This window comes from Rhamphochromis longiceps, linkage group LG23, assembly GCF_057381845.1.
Source record: "Rhamphochromis longiceps isolate RC_006_pf linkage group LG23, R_longiceps_female_GT1.1, whole genome shotgun sequence".
Classification (NCBI taxonomy): domain Eukaryota; kingdom Metazoa; phylum Chordata; class Actinopteri; order Cichliformes; family Cichlidae; genus Rhamphochromis; species Rhamphochromis longiceps.
The window spans coordinates 33460158-33478290 of NC_140578.1; the positions used below are offsets into that span (position 1 = coordinate 33460158).

The 18133-nt window shown below is 39.3% G+C and overlaps 2 protein-coding genes across 3 annotated transcripts; both read right to left on the reverse strand.

Annotated features, from left to right (window-relative positions):
- cldn10e (claudin 10e) lies at positions 1-5777 on the reverse strand. 2 transcript variants are annotated; one of them, XM_085398042.1, is made up of 5 exons: positions 5308-5777; positions 5049-5162; positions 4322-4403; positions 4107-4220; positions 1-894 (listed from the first exon to the last, which is right to left on the reverse strand). In XM_085398042.1, the coding sequence occupies exons 1-5, from the start codon at positions 5537-5539 to the stop codon at positions 501-503; spliced, it is 936 nt and encodes a 311-aa protein (XP_085254168.1). In that variant the 5' UTR covers positions 5540-5777; the 3' UTR covers positions 1-500. The 2 variants fall into 2 exon arrangements, with proteins under 2 accessions (XP_085254168.1, XP_085254166.1); XM_085398040.1 differs by having other exon boundaries at positions 5049-5210.
- A 7744-nt stretch (positions 5778-13521) lies between these two features.
- Positions 13522-16875, reverse strand: cldn10a (claudin 10a). The gene is made up of 6 exons (XM_085398191.1): positions 16641-16875; positions 15113-15274; positions 14898-14979; positions 14697-14794; positions 14340-14349; positions 13522-13705 (listed from the first exon to the last, which is right to left on the reverse strand). Exons 1-6 carry the CDS (start codon positions 16858-16860, stop codon positions 13576-13578), a joined length of 702 nt encoding a protein of 233 aa, XP_085254317.1. The 5' UTR covers positions 16861-16875; the 3' UTR covers positions 13522-13575.
- Positions 16876-18133: the final 1258 nt, after the last annotated feature.

The following is an 18133-nucleotide window of genomic DNA, read 5'->3' on the forward strand; positions in this document are numbered from 1 at the left end:
TTTATTTTGAACATGTTAAAATAGTATAACAACAACAAAAGAGGGAAAAAGACAAAGCAAACAAAACGAAAACAAAGCAATAATAATTATAACTTACATGTTCAAAAAGGAGAAGGAAGAAGCATCAACTTATTTAATCCCACCACATATCCACTATTTATTAACTAACAGTCTGCACTTTTTATTTTCTGTCCATCAGAAGTCTCTAGCTATAGATGAAATCACATTAATTGTTCTATTTATTTCCTCTAATGTGAAGCAGCCTACCTCCAGTAGGCCATAGCAAGTGTGCAACCCACAAACATCCAGCCTAGTATGCTAAGCAGTAGCCCCAGGATCTGACCCGGTCTCCTCCACATCCCTTTCATTTGGTAAATATATGCAATACACCAGCAATGATAAGAATGCAATTTATACCACATATTAAAATATTGAAGCATCTGACTGCTTGGTCATCACATGCTCTGAAGTTTTTTTTTTACCTAATAATTGATATTTGTTCAAATATAAGAGTTTTTGACATATGGTGCAATCTCACTCCCTAAAGTGCCTGACATAGAGGTTTGTGCCCTGCTTCTATGGCTGTTCCTGCCACTCCTCACTTCTGACAGACTTGATAGGCTAGACCTTGAAGAGAGGCCAGACTGTGACCCAGATATTGATCCTAAATCTGTCTTCAGCTCAAACCTTTCAGACCTTTCTGACTGGGTGGAACGCCCTGACTTGGTCGTGCGTCTGGATCTTGAGGCAATGCTAGATAAATCTGAGCCCTCCGACCTTGATAATAGCTCAGAAATAGAGGACAGTTTGGTCTTGGATGTGATTTCCGACACTGTGGACAGAGATGTGGTGGACTTGTTTTGCAATGGGTCTGGCAATCCCTTGACAACCACCCTAAGGAAGGAGATGCACATTATTGTCAAACATGACAGTTACATGTTCCACTAAGCAAGACATAATAAAAAACAAATTAGTATTAATTGATAGGTCAGCCAAACTGTTGATGTTTTTAATTATTATTTATTATTATTTGCCTTCTTTCAAGTCATACACATTTACTTTCGATTATTCATCCTGGCTCTTCATGGCACTTCTACTACTTTTGGTCATTTAGGCTTCTGCCTCGGAGGTTTTGGCATACCTGCTCATTATTTTAAATGGCATGTCCTTTTTCTGTCTTCATCATTCTTCTGTTTTCAGTGCTCTAAACATTTAGCACAACTCTTCAGGTTTTGGGGGTACCAGCATTGGTAATCGTTAGCAGGAGTAGTCCTTCTGAGTTTCTGATGTTTCCTGTCCTCCACAGGAATGATTCAAGCATGGTTCTTATAAAGTCACGTGGATCCCTGTATTATCTGCCATTTTAGCAGCATCTCCTTGGCCTCTATACAGTAACTCTTTCCATTAACATCTTGGAAAAGTCCTGCATTTAGAATTGGTAATAGCTCTATCTCTACTGTTTCATTTCAAAGATCTTCACTAAATAGGTTGGTAGGTGCTGCTCTATCAGCCTTACAAGCCTTTCTTTCCACCCTCAGTCGTGTAGCGCCAAACACATCAAAGTTGCCTAGGAGGCTTAATGTTGTAAGGTAAGTCCTTATAATTCGAAACAGCTTTCCTTCCACTCATCTCCAAATCATTTGCACATCTTCTGCCTTACTTTTCTAAGTTACCAAGTCTAAATTCAGTCGGCACCGAGCTGGTGGTGGTATAAAAGTCTTACTCTTACTCCCACTCCTAACTCTTTGCCTCATTATGTTCTGTGTGCTCTCTACTGGCCTACAGCAGCACAAGCCTTAATGCAGTGTCTTCTCTCCACTGTTCCTTGCAACTCTCAGCCTTTCGTAGCCTTTTTTTCTCTCTGTGGGCCATCAGCGGCCCCGAGCATTATTGTCGGCTCTTCTCTCCTGTGCTGCAACTTTCAGCCTTTGTAGCCTTTCTATTCTGTCAATTATCAGAAGCCCTGTGCCAACGCTGCTCTTACTGCTTGCATTTTCAGTCTTTGCAGGTTCTCTGTTCTGTCAGCTATCTGCAGCCCAGGGCCTTAACCCAAGCTCAACCTCTCTGGCCTTTGATATCCCTCAGTTTTCCCTTCCAATCAAATGGCAAACATAGCCTGCCATTGGAGGGCCACTGCCAGGCCCAGAACTCATGCTGGTATTTTGGGTGGTCTGTTGTTGTTGCTCTTCTCTGTGCTTATGCTTCCTATGCCTTGCCATGCCATGCATTACTCCTTACATGCATAGGTTTCCTTTCCCATGGGCCAGAACTCTGCTGCAGTAAGATCTTTTTTTCTTTTGGGATCTTGCTCTATCCCCTTTCACAGCTGGGGTTCTGTTCTGCCAAGACGGACCATTGTAGTCTAATCATGCAATACCCCTATCTAATTTCTGTTCATTAATAAATTACGTTCATTCTTTCAAATAATCTCTCTTTATTGAAATAAGCTTCTGCATAAGTTCTTTAAGGACAATCTATGGTCTCTCATCTGTCTGCTCCCAGGTTCTGCTGGCTAAATTAAAGCTTTATCACTCCAACTTTATCATGTTGTCAAGGTGTTTGTCATCACTGGTCTAGTCCAGTAACACTCTCCTGGCTTTCTCCAAGCCAATCAGCACTCATGCTGTGTAGTTTAAATCTCATTCTCATTCTCCCTTTCTGTTCCGCTAAGACGAGCCATTGTAGACAAACCGCCAAATTTGTCATTTGTCGTGTTCATTCTTTCAAATGATCTCTCCTTATTGAACTACCCTTACCAAATACCAGATTTGACAAAGAGGGGCAGGTCTAGGGATGGGTATCGAAACCCGGGTCTTGTTGAGAACCGGTTCCCACTGTTTCAATTCCTTGTAATTGTTTGGCATTTTTGCAAACGATTCCCTTGTCGATTTCAGTCACCCCACATGACCTGGCAGGAAACATGGCGGCTCAAACGCTCAAAAGTTTGGTTATACTTTACGAGAATGGATGACAGCAGGGCAACTTGCAATACTTGCAAAGTAGATATTTCATTTAAGGGAGGAAACACTACAAAGATGCAAAAGCATTTGCTCACAAAACAAGCGATGACCTTAAATGAATGTCGTGTTTTTAATTCCGCTCCGGACTCAACCCAGCAGCAGCGGTAACGTTTGAACGTCCTCTCCCGTTAATGCGGCAGGTAAATAATCAACTAACAGTGCATATTATGTTAGCGCGATCTGCCTTATTACAAAACCTGCCATTACTGTGCGCTGCATTTAGGTGATCATGAGGCTCAGATGCTGGCAGTTCTCGCTGCAGTCTACCGGTAGCGTCTCCTTTCAGGCCAGGATAGACGAATGTCACCAAGCAGTGACTAAGTTTGTGGTAAAAGGCTTGCACCCATTTGCCACAGTATATCCCTCTGATTTTCGGTAAGTGAATGTGTTTAATTGTAGGCAGGGACATTACTGGATATTCTTGTGTATTTACTACAGCATAATTTATGTTATACTTTGTTATTGCTACAGAAGAATATTTATTTTATTATTTTACATTTACAATTTTTTTTCCTGGGGACCCTGTGACACCACATTGAAGAGCCGTAGGCTGTGGATCTCTAAAGATCTCACTGTTGGGTTTGTAAGGCCATGTTACTCTTAAATTTCTATCTTGTTCAAGAGAAGATATAAAACACAGTTCTAAGCTAATCAACCTTAGTGTTCTCCTTATTTTTTTAAAAATTGATAAGAGAATCGATAAAGAATCGAACCGTTAAACAGAATCGAAAATGGAATCAGAATCGTGAAAATCTTATCAATTCCCATCCCTAGACAGGTCTGACTGTGTAACAAGTTGTTTGCCATTAAGTGTGTTGATTCATAACACAAATGATCCTCAATTTTGACAAAGTTGCAAAATAGACATATATTATTAAGACTTAAAATTAGTGATTGAGCCCATACACTTGGCAGGTAATGTTAACAGAGGTTAGCATGGAAAGCCGTTTTCCCATAGACTTATACAGGACTTCTTTTTGCAACCACCATTTTTACAACCATTTAATGGCCTTCAGATAGAAAGCATTGGCCTCATTTTTCCTACCTGGAAGCTACATTTCTCTTCTATACTGTCCAAGCACTTACTTTTTCTCTCTTCCACAGAGCGGTGTGCACACTGACCATAGATAAAAGGCACCACCAGTGATGTGAAAGGCTGAACCCACCCAGCCAAGAAATATTGGGGTGCCAAGGTTAAACCTGTTGGTTGCAAACCAGAGAGATGCTGAGATCATAATTTTAAAATTTCCGTTTTATTCAATGTCGGTTAACATTTATTCTGTGTAACTATGGTTACTTACTGGAGTCCAGTGGGACCAGGGTCAATATGTATTGCATAGACATACTGTGCATAGACACCATACCCAGATGTGGACAGCACTCCTGAATGCAAATCAAATTTAAAAAAAATAGAGTCAAAAGTTACACTGGCTGCTATGCATATTGCATATGCAACATATGTTTGTATGCATAAGATATATAATACATTTTGGGGTCAGCTTGAAAGAAAGGCAGATGTGAAATGTAATCTAAGAGTCATAGATGCAAAATTATAAGACATTTTGTCAGTTTTCAACCAATTACTCATTAATTGACCTTTAAGACCTTGGTCGATTTGGGCCATGTTTTAATGGATTGTTTGATGATGACATCCCTACAACGTTTCATCAGAATTCATTCAGAATTGTTCAAGTTATCATATTTACAGACAGAAGGAATCTCATGCATCCTACCAAAATCATAACTGCCTGGCAGAGGTAAAAACTTGAATATTCTGGCAATTATTTCATGGTTCAGTGGTAAACGCTTCAAAAAGGATATTAAGTTACTGTGCTGAATGTCAACAGTAAGTTACCTTTATCCAGCCTTGACACAAATTAACCAGCAAAATCCATGAGCAGACAATGAATAGAACTTAAGTACACAAAGCCATCCCTTTGTGTACTTTTAGAAGCCCTCCCTTCTAAAAGAGTGATAATATGGTATTCACACCCTATGATTTTATAGTAATTAAAGTTAGACATTTACCACTGATGATGTGGCAACATCCACCAATGTAGATCTTCTTGTATTTTGATTGTACTTTTCCTCCAATGTAGGTGCACTCCATACCCAGCAGACTAAGTACAAACCCCAGCATGCCTACAGAAAGAGCCGACATCAACAGGGCTCTCACTATTTGGACATAGTCTAGAGTGACAATAAAGGACAGACAAAGGTTTATATAAACATTCTTGATTTGCAAATGAGAATAAATACAGCTTGAATACTGAATATGTTGACATACCTTCCACAGACCAGAGTACAGGGAAATCCTTACAGTTGGTGACAGCAGTTGAGTCTGTAAAACAAGATCTCCACAGACTAGTCCAGTGCCAGGCTACCTTGATGACAGCCGAACCTCCCATGCCCCCAACGGAGGCAATCTTCCAGCCCTCCATTGCCATAGTGCAGGCCACAAAGATCCAACCCAGTACCGTCATCAGGAACCCCCAGATCTGAACCACTCGAATTTTCATTGTATGGATTGTTGTTGTTTCCTTTCTAGATTTCTGACCCAGAAGCTTTTGTTTATTTAAGCTTGAATCCTTTTTCACCCAACTGCAAACCACCAGTTTGTTGAGTTTCTTTTTTAATTTTTAAGATGGTAGTTGGTGATTCAAGCAGTCCTCGGTCTCCAAACTCAAACAAATGCTCTTCTCAGAGAGAAGTGAATATCGTGTTTAAAAAAGGGGATGTGTGGTGTTGTTATCCAGATATTTCTTTTTGCATGTCTGTGTGGGATAAAGCAGTAATGCAGGTCCTCATGGGCCTGAGATTGCTTACCTTAGCATGTATCTCAAATTACCGGAGACATATCCACTGTTTTCAGACAGCTTAAAAGAAGAAGGACCTATTTATAGCATGAGGCGTTTTCTTTTCTAATTCATAATTAATACTGAGATTTGTTTTTATATCAGGCTTTTTAAGTTCCCTCCATAATATAGCTAAAAAGCATGGAATTTAAAAACATCACAAAACCTTAAAATAATGAATAGGAAAGGTTACCTAATTAAAAGAGAGATTTTAGAATATTTCTTTACTTCTTCTGCATCTTCCACAACTGCTGGGTCAAACGGTACAATTTAAGGAAGGGTTGCCAGACTAAGGATGTAAAGGTCTAGCTTGATATTTTTTTCAATAATCCGATTGTTCAGTCTGACGTCACTAGCCGTGTCTGGACCTAAACCCCGCTGCAGGTCCATATATCAAACGATCACTATGGCATTACTGAGAGTTGAAAAACTGTCTAAAGTCTTTCATCTTTAATAAAATGATCAGCGTTCTGCTCTACCAGGTGTAACAATTGAGTTTAACATCCAGGCATCCATGAAAACTGAATTTATGACATTTAACGGAGTTAGAAGTTAGCAGGGAGTTAGCTCGCTAGCTTCTATCTAAATACAATATAGCATGTCAAAGGAGCTTGCAAGGAAAGCGTCTGGACTTCTTTAAGTTACTTGAAGACGTTTCACCTCTCATCCGAGAAGCTTCTTCAGTTCTAAGGTCAAATGGTGGAGAGTCCCAGATATAAACCTAGTGGGAGTATCCCCCCACAGAGGGACAAAAGGACCCCCTAATGATCCTCTAATCGCCTGAGCCAAGGTGTGATAAACCTAGTGGGATACTCCCACTAGGTTTATATCTGGGACTCTCCACCATTTGACCTTAGAACTGAAGAAGCTTCTCGGATGAGAGGTGAAACGTCTTCAAGTAACTTAAAGAAGTCCAGACGCTTTCCTTGCAAGCTCCTTTGCCTACGATGACCTGGATGACTGAGAACCTTCACAGACAATATAGCATGTCCTGACTGCGGGGTTTTGGAAACAAATTAAAACGTACAGCTCTGCTATCACTTCCAGCATAAATGAAGACAGAAAACTAAACAGCAGTGACGTTTGTAGGGTTACTGAAGTTGAGCTAGCTGGTATATAATGATGTGCTACGTGACCACTAGCGACACAGCTATGTTAGCATAATATAAACAAGCTAACTTTTTTTTCCACTTGATAAAAGTTAACGTGAGTGTTCTCGGTGGACATGAACAAATGTAATCGCATGGCAGGATGCTGTAAAAGGACCAAACTTCAGCCAGGAGAACAACTGAGATAATCCATCCACAATACGAGGTTAGTCATTCATATACTGCTGCATGGGCTGGGCTGTAGTTACATCCTAAGGTTTTAAAAACTGAGCTTAAATAAATGATTAGCAGTAATAAAAGCCGAGGGAGGTCAACAGTGATCACTGACTGTTTTAGGAGCTTTTTGAGATCAAATAGAAGAAAATACATAACATTAAACATGTTAACAACACAAAAGCCATATTAAACGCAGACTACTTTAGACCCGGAAGTAGGATTCGTCGCGTCATCACTGAACAACCGGATATGTCATAATTCGGTACCATAGTCGGTGACCAATATACCAAAAGCTACACTCATCCACCCTCACTCTTTCCACACTCTATACTGTGCTATGTGATAGAGGCAGAAATGCTGCAAAATTAAATGTTAGCAAATAACTATTTCAAACTGATCCCCATTTTGATTCACAAAATGGTAACAAAGGTTCCCAGTTTTGTTTGACTCTGGCTATAAACCAAGTACAAATGGATTTGTGTCTAGCAGAATTTTTTTCTTTCTTTTTTGACATGTCATGTTTTAATATTTCTCCATTGCCAGCCATAATGAGACAGTGTGCCTTTAGTACATACCGATGTCTGGCATCTATATTTTATTATAAGTGCTTAACCAGTTACCCTTTCGATTTTTGGTACATATAATCCCGCTTTCCAACCATAGTGTGTTAGACTGAGATGCTATGAGTTACAGCACAAGCTGAGCTCCGGACCTCTTAATTTTCCAGATTTTACTTTCCAATTCTTAACTTCATGCAATTACCTCATAATGGGAACTCTAGAATGATGATGTGCTTCTTAACCAAGTTGTGGATGTGTAGGGGTAATGTAAATGTACAATATTGATGTGCTTTTACAAAGCACATCAGAAAAACATTTCTCATTGTGATTGGATTCCGCCTCATTTCTATAAAGGACATGACAGTTTTCAACAGACAGGGAGTTATTTTTGCCAATTTGCCTTAAATTCAGATTCATGAAATTCTTCCTCATATATATGGGGAAACCACAGACACATGGCCTGTTGCATATGGAAAAGATACATATATATATATATATATATATATATATATATATATATATATATATATATATATATATATATATATATATATATATATATATATATATATATATATATATATAAAAACACCCAGCACGCCCCTGCGGGCGGTTTATCCTTCAAGCTCGGGTCCTCTACCAGAGGCCTGGGAGCTTGAGGGTCCTGCGCAGTATCTTAGCTGTTCCCAGGACTGCACTCTTCTGGACAGAGATCTCCGATGTTGTTCCTGGGATCTGCTGGAGCCACTCGCCTAGCTTGGGAGTCACCGCACCTAGTGCTCCGATTACCACGGGGACCACCGTTACCTTCACCCTCCACATCCTCTCGAGCTCTTCTCTGAGCCCTTGGTATTTCTCCAGCTTCTCGTGTTCCTTCTTCCTGATATTGCTGTCATTCGGAACCGCTACATCGATCACTACGGCCATCTTCTTCTGTTTGTCTACCACCACTATGTCCGGTTGGTTAGCCACCACCATTTTGTCCGTCTGTATCTGGAAGTCCCACAGGATCTTAGCTCGGTCATTCTCCACCACCCTTGGGGGCATCTCCCATTTTGACCTCGGGACTTCCAGGTTATACTCGGCACAGATGTTCCTGTACACTATGCCGGCCACTTGGTTATGGCGTTCCATGTATGCCTTGCCTGCTAGCATCTTGCACCCTGCTGTTATGTGCTGGATTGTCTCTGGGGCATCTTTACACAGCCTGCACCTGGGGTCTTGCCTGGTGTGATAGACCCCAGCCTCTATGGATCTTGTGCTCAGAGCTTGTTCTTGTGCTGCCATGATTAGTGCCTCTGTGCTGTCTTTCAGTCCAGCTTTGTCCAGCCACTGGTAGGATTTCTGGATATCAGCCACCTCCTCTATCTGCCGGTGGTACATACCGTGCAGGGGCCTGTCCTTCCATGATGGTTCCTCGTCTCCCTCCTCTTTCTTGGGTTTCTGCTGCCTGAGGTATTCACTGAGCACTCGGTCAGTTGGGGCCATCTTCCTAATGTATTCTTGGATGTTCGTTGTCTCATCCTGGACTGTGGTGCTGACACTCACCAGTCCCCGGCCCCCTTCCTTCCGCTTAGCGTACAGCCTCAGGGTGCTGGATTTGGGGTGAAACCCTCCATGCATGGTAAGGAGCTTTCTTGTCTTTATGTCAGTGGCTTCTATCTCCTCCTTTGGCCAGCCTATTACCCCAGCAGGGTACCTGATCACGGGCAGGGCGTACGTGTTGATGGCCCGGATCTTGTTCTTACCATTCAGCTGACTCCTCAGGACTTGCCTGACCCTCTGCAGGTACTTGGTGGTTGCAGCTTTTCTAGCGGCCTCTTCATGGTTCCCATTCGCCTGCGGGATCCCCAAGTACTTGTAACTGTCCTCTATGTCTGCAATGTGGCCTTCTGGTAGTTCAATCCCCTCAGTTCTGACTACCTTCCCTCTCTTTGTTACCATCCGACTACACTTCTCCAGTCCGAACGACATTCCAATGTCATTGCTGTATAGCCTGGTAGTGTGGATCAGTGAATCGATGTCTCGTTCACTCTTGGCATACAGCTTGATGTCATCCATGTACAGGAGGTGGCTGACAACTGCTCCGTTCCGTAGTCGGTATCCGTAGCCAGTCTTGTTAATGATCTCACTGAGGGGGTTCAGGCCTATGCAGAACAGCAGTGGGGACAGAGCATCTCCTTGGTAGATCCCGCACTTGATGGTGACTTGTGCTATGGGCTTGGAGTTGGCCTCTAGTGTTGTACGCCACATCCCCATTGAGTTCCTGATGAAGGCTCTTAGGGTCCCATTGATCTTGTACAATTCTAGGCATTCCAGTATCCAGCTGTGGGGCATTGAGTCATAGGCCTTCTTGTAATCAATCCAGGTAGTGCACAGGTTGGTCAGTCTGGTCTTGCAGTCTCGGCTGATTGTTCTGTCTACCAGTAGCTGGTGTTTTGCGCCTCTGGTATTCTTGCCAATTCCTTTCTGTGTCCCGCTCATGTATTGACCCATGTGCCTGTTCATCTTAGCCGATATGATGCCTGACAGGAGCTTCCATGTATATATATATATATATATATATATATATATATATATATATATATATATATATATATATATATATATATATATATATATATATATATATATATATATATATACATATTATAAAGTTTCTATCTGTCTTGTGTGAAACTTGTGTGAAAAACATACAAGAGTGAAAACAGATATATATAAAAAATTATATAAATGAAACTTGTATGTTTTGGATACTTACTAAAACAATATATGAAAGTGGCCACTTTCATGAGTAAATCATATAAGCCTTATATGATTCACTATATGAAGTAGGCCACATCTGATGCAAGTCTTTTATAAGTTTTTTCTATTTCTTTTCCATATGGGGTCCCACATAAATGATATTAATAAAGGAGAATTGATGTAACAGGAATGAAACGCTAAAGAAACTAGGGACTGAATATACTAAAGGAGAAAAATATATAACAACAATATAAACACTAAAAAAAAAAAACAAGAATCACTTAGAATCAACCTCAAAAACACACTGAGTCACACAAGCCACAACACTTCCATCCGTCTGTTTTCTTCCACTTACCTAATTCTGGGTTGGTTGGCTGCTGGAGCCTGTGCCAGCTGTTATAGGGAGAGAGGCAGATCCTCCAGTCTATCTCAGGTAGTCCCTACCAATAAGTCAAAAGATTGATAAACTGTCCCTTAAACTGATGCTATTCTGGCCCGCTGATTTTTGAAATAATAAAATCAGACTTTATGTATAAAAATTATAACAAGCAACGTATGAGATCACATTGCTTGATATTTCAACTAAAAGAGTGACCTTTACAAGTCTTCTTGAAATATGTAATAAAGCTGCTTGAAGCATTCTTCTCAATTTTGCCTCCGGCATTTAAGCTGCTAGTTATTAGTAATTTTGCCAGGACCTCACTGTGTGGCGGGCTGCATAATTACAGCATAGCGTCTTTGTGCTGCTCTAATTAGACTTAAATCTGAGGTAATGAGAGTTCCGGGGAGTGATGAATGTTATTTTAGTTCAGATGAAAGAGCTCTTTTTTTGTTCCAAAGTTCACCCAGCTTATATTAAAGTTATTGTTAGTGTGGTAGAGAAATATACTGATATTTTGGAGGCTGGGCAGCCTTAATATCTTTATGAAAGATGGTTTAAATTAGCTTTAAATTAGATTCCCAGCCATCAACCCTAAAGAGGCCCCTCCCCTTGTAGGTACTTAATAGGCCTAACGCCTGAGCCTGCAACTTTTACAATTCACTAGCCAAACTCTCCCAAATGTCCTCTTTTCTTTATATGGGCTTTCAGACATATACAGAAATATATGTTACTTTGTTTCTTAAAACCTGCAGGATATTTAGACTGTACAGAAAAAATGAAAAAAATAACTTAAAAAAAGAAAAACATACCAAACTGTATTAATTCTGCCAGTCCACTGGTTTATAACCCACATTGTGTGTTTTAGATGCTTCTGACAAATGCTAGTATACTAAAGCAGACATTAACATTAACACTGAGATCACAGCTACCCTATACTGTTTGCTGCTGTTTATTGAAATGGTGCAAAACCAACAATTCAAGTAGAACCTCCCAATATAAACCTATATGCATGTGCTGACCTTCCAAATACTAGATTCCTTCCTATCAGTTTTTTTCTGATATCTGGCATTAACAAGGCATTTTTTTCCCAGAGAACTGCTCCTCACTGTATCTTTTCTCTTTTTCAGACCATTCGCTGTAAATCCTAGAAATGGTTTTGTGGTAAATCCCAGTACACGAGAAATTCTTGAAATACTCAGACTGGCATGTCTAGCACCAACAGCAGACAACAATGCCATGTTCAAAGCCACCTAAAACACAATTTTCCCCCATTCTGATGTTTGAGCATTAGGTTGCTCCCATATGATTGGTTGACTTAACAAGCATATTGTGTACCTAATAAAGTGGATGAAAAGTCTAAACCTTTGAAAGGTAGCACTGTTCCTCAGCTTAGTGTCAAAAAGCTACTGGCATGCTCACAAACTCTTTTTGGTTTTGTGTTGGTTTAAATATGTAAAATTAAATATGTATTTAATTTATATGAAGGATGAAAAAGGAGCAACATTAGAAGATTAGTCTAGAAATGTTTGAAATAAAGTTGATGTTAGAATTCATTAAGTTTATCATTGGAAGAAATGTATTTTTAAATGAGCTATTCAGTTACTTCTTTTCAAGTTCTGAAGACTACCATAACTTAGATGACTGAATGATTCTCAGTCACAGACATTCAGGATACAACAGTTTCTTTTGAAATGTGTAGTTGTAATGATTTTAGTTTAGACAAAAGCTATTGCAAGCTGTTGATATTTGTCAACTTTTTTTTTTTAAGAATTTCAAGAGAGTTCCAGCTAAAATGTATTTATCATTTTAACACAGGAGACATACAACCACACAAAGCCACCCTTCTGCTGAGCCCTGGACACCTGACTATTTTTTCGCAGATGCAAAGCAGTGGAAAGCACATGACATCTACGCTCTGTCAGCTGGTTCAAGTATCTACCCTCTGGGCCAAGAGGTTTTGCGTAACATAGCCCAGGGTTCCTATATTCCTAGGTGGAGATGGATGGCTGATAAGACGGGAAACCTCCGGTTGGGCGTCCACATCTACATAAGCATCTCCGGGGTCAGATGTGACCTAGTTAGCCTTGGAGGTCAAACTAGTCTTGACTAGGAAAATTAGAAAGGCACTTCTTCCACCTATTATTTGGTTGTAGGGATGGTAAATTATACAAAGATAAAACTACTATAAGTTATGCAGGCTTTTAGGAAAAAGTACCAAAATGCTCATTTTTAACAAGAAGACATTTGTATCGTTGTGAGCTGGAGCAGTTAATTCATTTACTTAATTTATGGATCAGTCATAGTATGCCAATGGTTAGTTATAAAACATTTAAGAAAATGTAAGAAAACAAAAGGTTTCACTATTCATTTTTGACATGTTTTAACAATCCATAAGATGGTGAAAAAGCCAGTTTGTTAAAGGTGATTAAAGACTTTGAATGTCATGTTATGTCAAATTAAATGTCCTACTCTCAATGCTTATGTTTCATAATCGAGTTTATGACAGAAATGAGGCAGCCATATTTAAATCTGAACACTAAATCAAATATGTAAACCATATCCCAGATTAGCTCACTTTTTATCTTCCCACAGATGCAGATTAGTTCATTTTGGAGGATGCTGTCCTTGGTTTTAAATGATGAAATGTTGTTAAATTCTCAAATCAACTCGTGTAACAAGAGTCCAGTTTCACACATATGCATTTCTTCCAAACTGCCTCAATGGCTCCTGTGTTTCCTTGTTTGGCCTCTGGGCTGGCTTACTGGTCTTGTTGCATGTTGTCGGAAAAGATGCAGCTCCACTGTAGGAGTATTCAGCTCTGCAAAAGTCAAAACAGGAAATTTACATAGTAAAGGCTACAAAGCTCTGTTTCAAGCAAAACATTTTTTTTCTTACACCTTTCAACTTTCTTGTTATATTTAAGAAGTTCTACAACCATATTGAGTTTTTCATGCATTTCAAAAGAGTTCAAAGATAACCAAAGGGACTTAATCTATAGGATTTCATCAAACTGGTTAAGATATTTTTTCTCAAAGCTACAAATTCAGCTCCATTATGGAATAAATTATTTTAAATATTGTTTGATCAGAGAAGTCATTAGGATTCCTCCACTGGGAACCATGAATTTAATGGAAATTTGGAAAATTTTAAACCGATCTTTGAAACCAAGCTTGCCATTCTTAGAAGCCTCTAGGTTGTCTGATTAAAACATGCATAGACAAACTTTCACGTAGTACCAGTAGCACATTTTTTTGGTTTATAATCACTACGATTACAAACTGACTGCCAATCAATACTAGGTGCCATTGCTGCTATTCACCGTATTCATACAGTGAGAACACTCTAATCAGCCTGATTGTTATCAAAAAGTGGGGAAAAAGAACTAGGATGTTTAAAAGAAAAAGGAACGAAAGAAAAAAAATCTGTTTTTCTTTGCCCATCTCATGCAACACTTCTCAATAGCTCCCCTCAGTCAAGGTGACTTTAACTTCTAAAAGGTCCTTCTTATGCAACTGTAACAAAGGAAACATTCAGCTGGAGTAGCTAATCAACATAACGTACAATCATACAATTTACTTTGTAGGTTCAGCAATTATGCAGCAAGTTGCTGAGAGATTACTGGATGTTTTTGACTGGATTTGCCTGTCTATTGCAGTTAAAGTAATTACTTAAATTGCCCAATTGAGTTAGTAAATCAATCATGCAGTTTAGAGTGCATCCACATCAGATCCACTATGACCTTGCTGTTCATGTGGAATCACATTGTTCGCATTCTGTATATCTGCAAAACCAAGCCACTTGCCTGATACTGAAGCCTTCAGACAGGCTGAGGCAGAAGATAAGTCCTCCTAAGATGCACAACACAGATCCAGCCCAGCCAATGAAGAGAGCGGCTCCCAGCTCATACCTGCAGGGAAAAAAGAAAAGAAAATGAAAAAACCAAGATATTTCTGACTGGACTTCCTTTCATCTGATTATGTCTTTGATCCATGTGAAAGGAATCCTTTTACTTCTGGGCAACAAATAGGGGGTCAAAGAAGTCAGCTGTGATCCTGCGAGCATATATGGAGCATGCCGTCATGCAGCAGAGGCCTGTGGAAAGAAATAAGCAGATTACTACATCAAATTAAAAGGAACTAAGGTAATGTTCTTAGCTCAAGAAGAATTCAATCCACACATTATTCTCCATTAAATCCAGACATACATAGAATGGGATGGTTTTTACCACTAAGAATAAAGTGGAAGCCTGACAGGACAGTCAACCGAGCTTTAGTGGTCTTTGAGCCTCCTATTTTTGTGCACTTCATTCCTACCAAGGCAAGAATGGCACCAAAGAAACCCAGACTCACAGCAGCGATCATCAAACCCCGACACACCTGGATGTACGCTTAAAAAATGAAACAGAGAAGAGAGCTATACATTAGTTGTTTCCCTACTTTTTTGTTGCCCATGAATCGTAACAATAAACAGACTTACAAATGTGAAAAAAAAAGAATTGTTTTGTTCATATTGAACAGTTTGATGTATTCTTGTGTGAGGGAAATTTGAGATAAAGTTGCAAATAAATCACTTGGAATAAATTGGATTTCTGCACTGATTTTCATAATAAAGTTGGTCTACGATTAACACTGCAACTGACCAATCACATTAATGTGATGTCATAACTTTGCAATGCGAGAACCAAAATTATGAATGCCTGTGTAATCTTTTCTTTTGTCATCTTATACAATGTAAAAAAAATCTTAATTACATCTGTTTTGCCTTTTTAAAAAAGATCTCTTCCAGGGTTACACATGGTTTGCAAGTTGTCCACTATTAATAAGAGTCTTGAATGTCCTCTATTTGAAGACAGTTTGTCCTGATTTTAATAGATAAAAAGGAAGGTCTTTTGAAATGCTTTCCAGCTTGGTTCATTTGCTTACTTTTTGCAGAGTGGACTGTGAGGGAGTTAGTTTAAAGGTTACGTCTATACTTAAGACTTGTATCAAGGTTGGAGCACATGCAGAAATAATAATGCTAATAATGGGCATAAATGTTGCATGAGTGTTGCAAATGACTCGTATGTGAAAAGTGTCTCAGATTGTGGCAAAAACTAAAAGATGATCAAAAATAAAATGTAAGTAAAACTAATTATTGCTAGCTTAATGTTTCATCAGGTAGAGAAAAATGCAATCATGATGTTTGATTGATGTGTAAATATCGACTTCTCACTTACAAGTTGACTGCACTTGAAATGTTATCATTTAGTGTTGTGTTAACATCTTGTTCTTGTAGAAATTTAAGAATTGTAGAATTTAAGTTGTAAAGTGTTTTAGTTACTTTGGGCTTTTTAAATGTATAGATGGTAAAAGATCTCTCCAACCCCTAGGAATGAAAACAGCAGTCTAAAGGACACTAAGATGGCCAGAAGTATTGCTTTCTTAACTTTGAAAAACTAATATCAAGTATCAAGTGACCTCTCTGACTGTATGGCTTTCTCAGATTGTTTTGATTGGACATATAAGGAGGGCTTAATAAGTAGTAGCTAGTAGCTTTAAATGTAGTGGCCATTTGTGGCCTCAAGGCTGAGGTAGAAAATGAAATATCAAGTTTCAAATACATTCTTTTTTCACAAATGAGGTCATTTATCTAAGAAGTACATCTGTCAGATGTGTGCTCACAGATTTGTGGTTATTTATTTAACTGTGTCTGTTTACTGATGTAAGAAATGTCGTCCCTTGTGACTGCAACACAACATTATATTATGAACTCACCATCCAAAGCCAGCATTGAAGGAAAGTCCTTGCAGTTTGACACACCAGTGGAATCTGTCACACATGTTTTCCACAAGTTGGACCAGAAGGTAGCTGTGGTAATGACCGTACCATCCACAGAAGATACCTTCCAGTAGTCTGTCGGCAGAGTAGATGACACCAAGATCCATCCAGAGATGGTCAGGAAAAAAGCAATGATTTCTGTAGCCATGTTGCCCATTTTCCCTCTGACTTAAAGGTCTGGATTGGGACAAGTACAAGTTCTGTCTCTCAAAAAGTGGGAGTGTCGGTCTAGGACAGGTGCACCAGTGCTGGCAGTTCTGCAGAATTTAGTTTCTGCTTCTCCTGCTCAGCCTCTGACCAAGCATCACTCAAAGACACACCATTCTCCGATCCACATTCTGTAGTTTTATAGGGTATGGGGGCTGGGACTGACACACAAGTCATCACTCCACACGGTATGAAGAGAGGTTGCATGAGGATCTCCAGGAGAAGGAAGTCTTTAATTGGAAGGATCTGAAAAGGCAAGATGAGGAACACAGATAGAAGGGATGATGATGTGTGGTTTCAACAGTATGCCTCGGTTTTTCAACAACATGAACAAATAAGGGTGTAGAACATCAAAGAAACCCATTGGTACAGCTCTTTGGACTTAGAGTTTAAGAAATAAAGTCATAAAATTACAGAGAAAGTACTGGCAGGGGGGGAAAAATCTGTTGAAATGCTGCAAATAAGCAGAAAACAGTTTAAAAACTGTTACTTTTAAGAATTCTATTACTTAATGTAATGCAAACAATGAGAAACATCTTTTCTGTCATGCAATAGGTTATTTTTAGTGACTTACTTTATAGTAATATGATTGGACATGGTTGATATCTTTGTCATTGAAATGAGTGTAAAATTGATTAAAATACAGTTAAAAGTCTTCAATGTACGCCCTGTTTTTTCGGAAGTTACAATTTTCAAAACAACCCAGTGGGCAGAATTAGATACATTGAAAAGTTGGTTATAGCCCCCTAGGCTGTGATTGACATCCCTGTTTAGCAGCATTAGAGCACCATCAAGTGGCAGAAAAAACAAACACAGTTCCTCCTCTGAAAGAAATATTAGACTGTAGGGTTGATATTCATAATAGTAACCCTGGGTCTCTCTCTCTCTCTCTCATGCACATGCACACTCTTTCTACCTCATTGCCATGTGACAATGACAGGCTGCTGTGGGCTCAAGTGTTATAACAGCAGAATAAAACCTATGCTGAAGAAGTTTAGGAAATATTAAGAAATGCTAACAAGTATTTCAAAGTTCTGGTCAAAGTTTTGATAACCTAGTGTAATTTTTAGGATAAATATTTGTTATTTAATCAGGACAGCTAATCAAATTATGACTCTTTTATATGTGTGAATGTCACTGATGATGACAACAGAATAGCAGTACAAATAGGCACTGAGTCCTAGTGCTGTCTGATTAAACTGTGGTGGTTGTCGCTCTGTATT